Source organism: Neoarius graeffei, chromosome 14 (assembly GCF_027579695.1).
Source record: "Neoarius graeffei isolate fNeoGra1 chromosome 14, fNeoGra1.pri, whole genome shotgun sequence".
NCBI lineage: Eukaryota > Metazoa > Chordata > Actinopteri > Siluriformes > Ariidae > Neoarius > Neoarius graeffei.
The window spans coordinates 16892406-16902222 of record NC_083582.1 but is presented as its reverse complement, the minus strand read 5'-3'; the positions used below and the strand labels follow the sequence as shown (position 1 = coordinate 16902222).

Genomic DNA, 9817 nt, shown 5'->3' with positions numbered 1-9817 from the left:
CAAAGCGCCTCCTTGCGGCGACTGGTAGAACTTTCCTCAATTGTCCCCTCGCGAGATTTTCTTTTTGGAGCCTACCACTGCTACCGAAAGTAGGGGGAACGATCATTCTTTACGGTTTAAAATAAACATTACGTTTAATTCTATGGAGTAAGAACACACTTCTATTTTTAACTAAATAAATAGTAACATTAGAAAACACTTTTCCATTTTGTGATTTTTCGCCATGACTTTCTGTCTTGTTTCCAGAGTGCGCCTGTCTGTCATAATGGTAGGCTCCGGACCCCCTGATCCTTCCTTTCTCTCTAAGACCTGCGGCCATGAGGTAGGTAGTTGTGTTCTGTTCTAGATGAAAATGCTTACAAACATGTTTAAAATGTCATGTTGCCTCAGAAGTTGTTGAAAAATATGAATGTTATGTTCAATGTCTACTGAATTTGACTCTGAGTAGTTAATAGTTTTCAGTGGAAAAGGTTTTAAACATGAAAAACAAAGTTCGCACGCGTAGGCCTTGAGTTGTATCGTGGCTCGCGCTGCTCACCAACTAGCGGCGTTTTATTCCTGTCAGTTGAAGCAGTTTCTCTGAGGTAAATTTGTATTGACGTTTAGGTCGAAGATTGTGTTGTGGAGTGGTATAGGATTTAATCCAAGTTTTAAATATGTAATAAACCTCAATAGCGTCGACTTTCTAATGTTGACGTCTTTTTTTTTTTTCCTCAACTAGCTACGTTAGCTTCTATTAGCTAGCTTAGCAGCCCTGATGCTTAGCTGTGCTAGTTTAGCCTGAGAAAAGCTTGACAGATACCATACTCTGACTTTAGTTGAGATGGAAAAAAAATCCACTTGTTCGGAGTCAATTCTATGTCTGTAGTATGCATATTACCATATCTATATCAGAGTTAACATAAATATACAGTAAATGCCTCACATTTCCTACTCATGTAGCGCATCCCCTTAATAAACATGTACTCTCTCACGCCTGTCTTTTTATAATAAACACTGTACTGTTCATTTTCCTCGGCATGACAGAGTAAAGCACTAAGGCTTGCATCAAAATTGATTATAAGCAATAGGATGGATGCTGAACGTCAGTGACCTGTTCCTGTTTTAGATTTGTGCATGAGTTTTTGGTATAATTTTGCCTCCTGATGTTCAGAGCAGATAAACGTGGTTCCTGTTTCTTTAACATTGTTTTTTCAGCATGCTCAGGCTCCAGAAGCGCTTGGCCTCCAGCGTCTTGCGCTGTGGCAAAAAGAAGGTCTGGCTCGATCCCAATGAAACCAATGAGATCGCCAATGCCAACTCTCGTAAGTTCTGTGCTGATTGTCTTTTGGCCGTTTAATCAGGTTTCACAGAGCAGTCAGTACTTTTTGTGTGAGGCTTGTTGTATTTAGCTTGTCTTATGTTTTTGTATTTGTGTGTTTTGCAGGTCAGGCAATCAGGAAGCTGGTGAAAGATGGTCTCATTATCAAGAAGCCCGTCACGGTGCACTCTCGTGCCCGTTGCCGCAAAAACACGCTGGCTCGTCGCAAGGGTCGCCACATGGGCATTGGTATGTGTAATACTGATCTGAGAACAGTGATACTGATACCGTAGTGTCTTTTAATGTCATACTAGGTGAAAATGAGAACGGTGATATAGGTTCATCATGTGTCTGTCTTTTCTCCAGGTAAGAGGAAGGGTACAGCGAATGCTCGTATGCCCGAGAAGCTTTGCTGGATGCGCCGTATGCGAATCCTGCGCCGCCTGCTGCGTCGCTACAGGGAGTCCAAAAAGATCGACAGGCATATGTACGGCCCAGTATATCTGTCTCATGCTCTCTAATTTATTTGCAATGAGAATTGTCCTCAGTGTGTGGGGGATGAAGTCAACAGTTCCAAAATGCCCGTTTAACCCTGGATGATTTATTTCAGTTCTAGTTTATAGGTTTAGTGCAGCTTCCAGACTGTCAGTCACTCACACGGAAGAAATCTCAAAATATTGGCGTACAATAGGTTTGGATGAAAAAATAATTGTAAGATGCTTATCAAGCTGCCTGTTTGTTTGCTTAAAACAAACTTTGCCTTTAATAATAAATTACTTAGAGCTAAGGTGCAGAGAGATAATGAATTCTACATTTTATATTAAAATTGTAACACTTGAGTATAACAGCTGCTTATGATCAGTTTGTAATTGTTAAAAGAACTTAAAATCACAACCTGCATTGATTTTAGAACAGTTTAACAAGTTATTGAGAGATCACTATGGTCATGGAGCCCAGCCCTTACTGCATGCATCCAGTTCTACTATCTGCCCTTAACTGGTTCAGCCCTGCGTTAGTGCACCGTCAAGGAACATGACTGCTGTGATGAATGTTAATTGACACAATTTTATTTGTACACTGCGTTCCAAATTATGCAAATTATTATTTTTCTCTGATTTTCCTAAATGGTCTGCAAATGAGTCAGTATAATTTTCAAGTCATCAACCATTGGAGTGTAAATCGAATTTTATTGAACAAACCTCCCAATGATAACTATTTTTTTTCAAAAATAAACTCAAAATGCACTGTTCCAAATTATGCACAATAGGGTTTCAAAACATTTTATAGGCTGTAAAGAACCGAAAGTGGTCACTTGTTGAATTTTCAGCATCAGGAGGTCATATTTACTGAAATCAAAAGCTATTTCAATCAAAAACAGGCCAAGTTACATGTTAACATAGGACCCCTTCTTTGATATCACCTTCACAATTCTTGCATCCATTGAACTTGAGTTTTTGGAGAGTTTCTGCTTGAATTTCTTTGCAGGATGTCAGAATAGCCTCCCAGAACTGCTGTTTTGATGTGAACTGCCTCCCACCGTCAGATCTTTTGCTTGAGGATACTCCAAAGGTTCTTAATAGGGTTGAGGTTAGGGATGTTGACCGTTTGACCAGTGGTTGACCGAATCAACGTCAACTGGTTAATTTTTTTTGGTTGTTGGTTAAAAAAAAAAAATCAATCGTTTTGAAGCTGCCGATTTTTGAGCGGAGGACTTGGAATTCTGTGTTGTAAACGCTTGGGGCGTGCCATGCGGTGTAAGGACGACAGCTGACGAATCAGAAACACCCATTCAGTCATGTCCTGCCCCAGTTAAAGACAGCTGACAAATCAGAAACACCCATTCAGTCATGTCCTGCCCCAGTTGAACACAGCTGCCACTCGGCGAAAGAAAGTGTAGACACAGGCTTTTTAGCTTACAAATTACTATTGTTTTTTTTTATTATTATTAGAAGGCACATCGAGTTTAGTCCTGCCTTGGCCAGTGCATTCTGAAAGTATGTTTCAGTCTGTAGCCAACAATGCATGTTATTGCAGATCATATCTCTCCACACAAACTAAAGGCGCAGATGCCGACTTTTTCACGGCTGAATCGTGCAGATCCGATTGTTTTCCTTTGAGCATATAGAATTTACTCTGATGAAATTATTCAGACACTCCAACGCCCCCCCCCCAAAAAAAATCGGATCTTTGCACGATTCAGCCGTGAAAAAGGCGGCATCCGCTAAAAGGCGCGCCGTTTGCATCCCTGTTTAAACTGACTTTAACCAGCTAATGAGGCTTGGTGGTCGGTCAAGATTTTTTTTAGTTTTCGCCATCCCTAGTTGAGGTCAGGGGAGGATGGGGGCCACACCATGAGTTTCTTTTCTTTTATGCCCATAGCAGCCAATGACACAGAAGTATTCTTTGCAGCATGAGATGGTGCATTGTCATGCATGAAGATGATTTTGCTACGGAAGGCACTGTTCTTTTTGTACCATGAGAGAAAGTGGTCAGTCAGAAACTGTATATACTTTGCCGAGGTCATTTTCACACCTTCATGGACCCTAAAGGGGCCTACCAGCTCTCTCCTCATGACTCCCACCTCCTTGCTGATGTCGCAGCCTTGTTGGGACATGGTGGCCATCCATCTGGACCATCCAGGGTTGCACGGCACTCATCAGTAAACAAGAGTGTTTGAAAATTAGTCTTCATGTATTTCTGGGCCCACTGCAACCGTTTCTGCTTGTGAGCATTGGTTAGGGGTGGCCGAATGGTAGGTTTGTGCACAACTGCAAGCTTCTGGACGATCCTACACCTTGAGGTTTGCGGGACTCCAGAGGCACAAGCAGCTTCAAATACCTGTTTTCTTTGTAATGGTATTTTAGCAGCTGCTCTCTTAATCCGATGAATTTGTCTGGCAGAAACCTTCCTCATTATGCCTTTTATCTGCACAAACCAGTCTGTGCTCTGAATCAGCCATAAATCTCTTCACAGTACGACTATCACGCTTAAGTTTTCGTGAAATGTTTTCATACCTTGTCCAAGGCATTGCACTATTTGATGCTTTTTGGCAGCAGAGAGATCCTTTTTCTTTCCCATGTTGCTTGAAACTTGTGGCCTGTTTAATAATGTGGAACATCCTTCTTAAGTAGTTTTCCTTTAATTGGGCTCACCTGGCAAACTATCACAGGTGTCTGAGATTGATTTCAGTGATCCAAAGAGCCCTGAGACACACTACCATCCATGAGTTTAATTGAAAAACAAAAAATTAAATCCAATTTGCATCATAATTTGGAACACGGTGTATAATTCAAAGCTCATGTGCCTCCGAGAGGAAGAAAGACCAAAAGCTAAACCTAATCTGATGGGATCTTGGGATTGTTGGATAAGCAGAAGACGCACGGGTTTTTTTTTTTTAAAAACACCATGTAGCAGCTGAAGCCTGTGTGTGTGTGTGTGTGTGTGTTAATGCTGTGTAAATGTCTCACCTGTGTTCAGGTACCATAGCCTGTACCTGAGAGCTAAAGGTAACGTGTTTAAGAACAAGCGGATCCTCATGGAGCACATCCACAAGCTGAAGGCTGACCGAGCCCGCAAGAAGCTCCTCTCGTAAGTTGCACCGCACAGAACTCGGACTAAGACACGAGGTCCACAAGAACATGGGGTGAAAGTGAATATTGAAGCGACCTGAAGTACATTGCTACTCGGTGTTTTTCAGAATCATGTCAGGTCTTGATGTTTAGTGATATCCAGTGATTAACTCCAAATCCTGAAATGGAGATCTATAGATGTGTATGGATATGAAAAAAGATGGGAGAGCAAGAGCATATCGCTGCCAACATGTCCCTTTAAGTCGAGTTGGTTGTAGATTTGTCTTTGAGATATAACAGGAAAGATAGATGTTCTTCAAAAAGTGCAGGATTTCTGGTTCTACAGAAATGTAGCCAACATTGTAAATTGGATTTGTGTTCTTGATGTTTGAGCACTGAAATTTCCCATCACGCACCTCTACATAGAAGGGGGCAGGCCCATAGTTGGCACATTGATGCAGTTCAGCTTGCTGTATGTTAACAAAAGTGGCGCTACACTTTTGTCAGCACTGCAGATTATAAAAACGTGCAAATGTGTAGCATCCGTAGTAAATATTTTAAGTGTTAGATTCCTTGTATGTAGTTTCACTATTCAGAACAGTGAGTCAACGTTCAATAGTCGATCAAAAAATGTTAACGTGGTGATCAGACTATTCCTGTGAAGGCTTAATGCACCAAAGATTCAAATGAAACCTAGACAATTTAGGATTCTGTGGAAAATAGATCAGCTTCTCTGAACTTCAGTCTAGTGATTATCCTGCTCAGTGTTTAGGGTTGATGTGTTAGTCTTCAACATTCTGAAGCCTCCCAGATAGCAAGCTGACATTGAAACGATGTAGAATCAACATTGCATTGTCGACGTTAAACCATTGAATCAACGTCAGATTTCGATGTTGATTTAGCATCAGTTTGCACCCTCCGCTAACATTGAAATGATGTTGATTTATTAACTATGGACACACGTAACTTCAATTGTATTTCAATTCACGTCGATATTGAAACATGGAAATTTCGACATAACTAAAAATCAATGCGCTTTCAATGTTATTTCAATTGATAGCCTACCAGAAATATCTGGCTCATATATCCTGCTTTATCTACAGCCAGGATCTCCATTTTAATTGCCTAAAATAGTAAATATGAAACACATGCCTTTTTTTTAAGAAAACAAGATTTTTATTTTAAGTTCATTTTTCATGTCTTTCGGCGCGAGCAACACCTCCAGTTCTGTCTGGCGCATATCGTAGCCATTTCTGCACAGCCTGGGTGAAGACCAGATCATTCATGCCAGGCTGTTGAGTGAGGGCATCTGAAACACACACACAACATAGTTTTCAGTTACACATTGTACTACTGCTGCTAATAATAGGCTGTAGTAAGTGATATGCGCTGGGATCTCACGCACAGCGGCTCAGTCCCGAATCGTGGCTTGTGCACTTCACTCACGCGCTGTGTGAGCTGCGCAGGGCCGGAGTGCGCACCCTCCAGAGGGCACTCGCTGTTCAGGGCGGAGTGATTTGGAGCGCAGGATGCCTGCGGAGCCGAGCGTATCCGTGTATTGGCGTTGCTATGTGCACGCAAATCGTGTATTGGTGTTGCTGTGTGCACACTAATCGTTTTAAAAACGTTAATCTGATGATCCGCTGATACGGTCTAATGTAAACATGGGCTATGACACCAGTGAAGTCATTGAGCTAACTAGAACCTGCAGTTTATCAAGCTTGCTAGCAGGCTAGCCTACTTGACAGCTTGCGTTGCTGATCGGAGTTGATCGGAGGAAATCGGCCGTGACAGCACACTGTGGCAGTCTATGTATCGCGTGAACTATACATTGAACTATGTGTAAGGATTAAATGCTGAAAGTGCTGCTTACCTGTAATTGATCCGAGAACGGGTGCCTGTGCGCCGCTGCCGGTCTTTGTCTCACGCTGTCCCCTGTCCCGTTCAACAATGATCGATGACTTTTCAATCATCTTTCCTGGTCAACTATATATCGATGGCTTTTTGACCATACGTGATTTCCCGGTCAACACAAAATCAATGACTTTTCAACATGACTGTTATCACCCGGTAAACCAAATATCAATGATACATCAATCATAATAAGGACGACTATGAATCAATGTTGTTTCAATATCACTGCTGTCAACTTTATTTTAGGTCGGGTTACATCGGTTTAACAATGGTGATTCAACATCTATTTTGCATCAAGATTTCAATGTCGACCATTCTGATTCAGATGGAAAATCAATATCTATTCAATGTCAGCTTGCTATCTGGGCTATGTGCAAAAAGGGTCCCATGGTTTGAGTTGTTGTAACATTGCACATTTTCAGACTTGGCACAAACACTTGGTCTCCAGTAAGGTGAGAGATGAGATGCAGGATGTTTCTTGTCCCTGGGGCACAAAAAAATGTCTTGAACATCTTTAATATTTCTCTCGTCTCTGTGCAGTGACCAGGCTGAAGCTCGTCGCTCGAAGACCCGTGAGGCACGTAAACGCCGTGAAGAGCGACTGCAGGCTAAGAAGGAAGAGATCATCAAGAACCTGTCCAAGGAGGAAGAGGGCAAAAAATAAACCTCTATACATTGCTTATTCTAATAAACCACCCACAGAAATAAAACGCCTCTGCCTGAGTCTTTTATCACCTTGCCCGGGACGGAGCCCACCAAGGGGCGAGGTATTGTTTTCTGTTGTTTTATTTACTTATTTATTAAAGATATTATGGGAAAACGGATGGATCAATCTTCATGAAACTTTAAAGATAGATGGGCATTGGTCTCAAATAGAACCTCCAACATTTTGAGGGCCATCTGGTCAAGGTCACCAAAAAGATCAAAATAGTTTTTGTTGTGGCTACTGCCTCATATAGAGGCACTAGCCACTATGTCAATGTGCTGTAAGAATATAAAAGTAACAACCGTGCACTGCACATGTGTTGCGATTAAGATGGCTGGTGAGTGTGTACAATTCGGTTCACCATTCGAAATAAATGGAGATGTATATAAAAAAACCTGATTCCAAAAAAGTTGGCACAAAGTACAAATTGTAAATAAAAACAATGTAATAATTTACAAAACTCAAACTGATATTGTATTCACAATAGAACACAGAAAACGTATCAAATGTCGAAAGTGAGACATTTTGAAATTTCATGCCAAATATTGGCTCATTTGAAATTTCATGACAGCAACACATCTCAAAGTTGGGACAGGGGCGATAAGAGGCTGGAAAAGTTAAAGGTACAAAAAAGGAACAGCTGGAGGACCAAATTGCAACTCATTAGGTCAATTGGCAATAGGTCATTAACATGACTGGGTATAAAAAGAGCATCTTGGAGTGGCAGCGGCTCTCAGAAGTAAAGATGGGAAGAGGATCACCAATCCCCCTAATTCTGCACTGACAAATAGTGGAGCAATATCAGAAAGGAGTTCGACAGTGTAAAATTGCAAAGAGTTTGAACATATCATCATCTACAGTGCATAATATCAAAAGATTCAGAGAATCTGGAAGAATCTCTGTGCGTAAGGGTCAAGGCTAGAAAACCATACTGGGTGCCCGTGATCTTCGGGGCCCTTAGACAGCACTGCATCACATACGGGCATGCTTCTGTATTGGAAATCACAAAATGGGCTCAGGAATATTTCCAGAGAACATTATCTGTGAACACAATTCACCGTACCATCCGCCGTTGCCAGCTAAAACTCTGTAGTTCAAAGAAGAAGCCGTATCTAAACATGATCCAGAAGCGCAGATGTTTTCTCTGGGCCAAGGCTCATTTAAAATGGACTGTGGCAAAGTGGAAAACTGTTCTGTGGTCAGACGAATCAAAATTTGAGGTTCTTTATGGAAATCAGGACTATCAGGAAATCAGTGTCATTCAGACTAAAGAGGAGAAGGACGACCCAAGTTATCAGCGCTCAGTTCAGAAGCCTGCATCTCTGATGGTATGGGGTTGCATTAGTGCATGTGGCATGGGCAGCTTACACATCTGGAAAGACACCATCAATGCTGAAAGGTATATCCAGGTTCTAGAGCAACATATGCTCCCATCCAGACGATGTCTCTTTCAGGGAAGACCTTGCATTTTCCAACATGACAATGCCAAACCACATACTGCATCAATTACAGCATCATGGCTGCGTAGAAGAAGGGTCCGGGTACTGAACTGGCCAGCCTGCAGTCCAGATCTTTCACCCATAGAAAACATTTGGCGCATCATAAAACGGATACGACTAAAAAAGATACGACAAAAAAGACCTAAGACAGTTGAGCAACTAGAATCCTACATTAGACAAGAATGGGTTAACATTCCTATCCCTAAACTTGAGCAACTTGTCTCCTCAGTCCCCAGACGTTTGCAGACTGTTGTAAAGAGAAAGGGGGATGTCTCACAGTGGTAAACATGGCCTTGTCCCAACTTTTTTGAGATGTGGTGTTGTCATGAAATTTAAAATCACCTAATTTTTCTCTTTAAATGATATATTTTCTCAGTTTAAACATTTGATATGTCATCTATGTTCTATTCTGAATAAAATATGGAATTCCGAAACTTCCACATCCTTGCATTCCATTTTTATTTACAATTTTTACTTTGTCCCAGGCGGCACGGTGGTGTAGTGGTTAGCGCTGTCGCCTCACAGCAAGAAAGTCCGGGTTTGAGCCCTGTGGCCGGCGAGGGCCTTTCTGTGCGGAGTTTGCATGTTCTCCCCGTGTCCGCGTGGGTTTCCTCCGGGTGCTCCGGTTTCCCCCACAGTCCAAAGACATGCAGGTTAGGTTAACTGGTGACTCTAAATTGACCGTAGGTGTGAATGTGAGTGTGAATGGTTGTCTGTGTCTATGTGTCAGCCCTGTGATGACCTGGCAACTTGTCCAGGGTGTACCCCGCCTTTCGCCCGTAGTCAGCTGGGATAGGCTCCAGCTTGCCTGCGACCCTGTAGAACAGGA

At 42.0% G+C, this 9817-nt stretch overlaps 1 protein-coding gene across 1 annotated transcript; it reads left to right on the top strand.

The window, feature by feature from the left end:
- Positions 1 to 265: 265 nt before the first annotated feature.
- LOC132898016 (large ribosomal subunit protein eL19) lies at positions 266 to 7493 on the top strand. The gene is made up of 6 exons (XM_060939365.1): positions 266 to 322; positions 1198 to 1304; positions 1427 to 1549; positions 1667 to 1787; positions 4778 to 4888; positions 7324 to 7493. Exons 1-6 carry the CDS (start codon positions 318 to 320, stop codon positions 7445 to 7447), a joined length of 591 nt encoding a protein of 196 aa, XP_060795348.1. The 5' UTR covers positions 266 to 317; the 3' UTR covers positions 7448 to 7493.
- Positions 7494 to 9817: the final 2324 nt, after the last annotated feature.

Excerpts from the sequence above, each read along its gene's own strand:
- LOC132898016 (XM_060939365.1), top strand. Across the intron at positions 1,550-1,666 it reads GGGTCGCCACATGGGCATTG|GTAAGAGGAAGGGTACAGCG; the intron begins GTATGTGTAATA and ends TCTTTTCTCCAG. Across the intron at positions 4,889-7,323 it reads GCCCGCAAGAAGCTCCTCTC|TGACCAGGCTGAAGCTCGTC; the intron begins GTAAGTTGCACC and ends GTCTCTGTGCAG.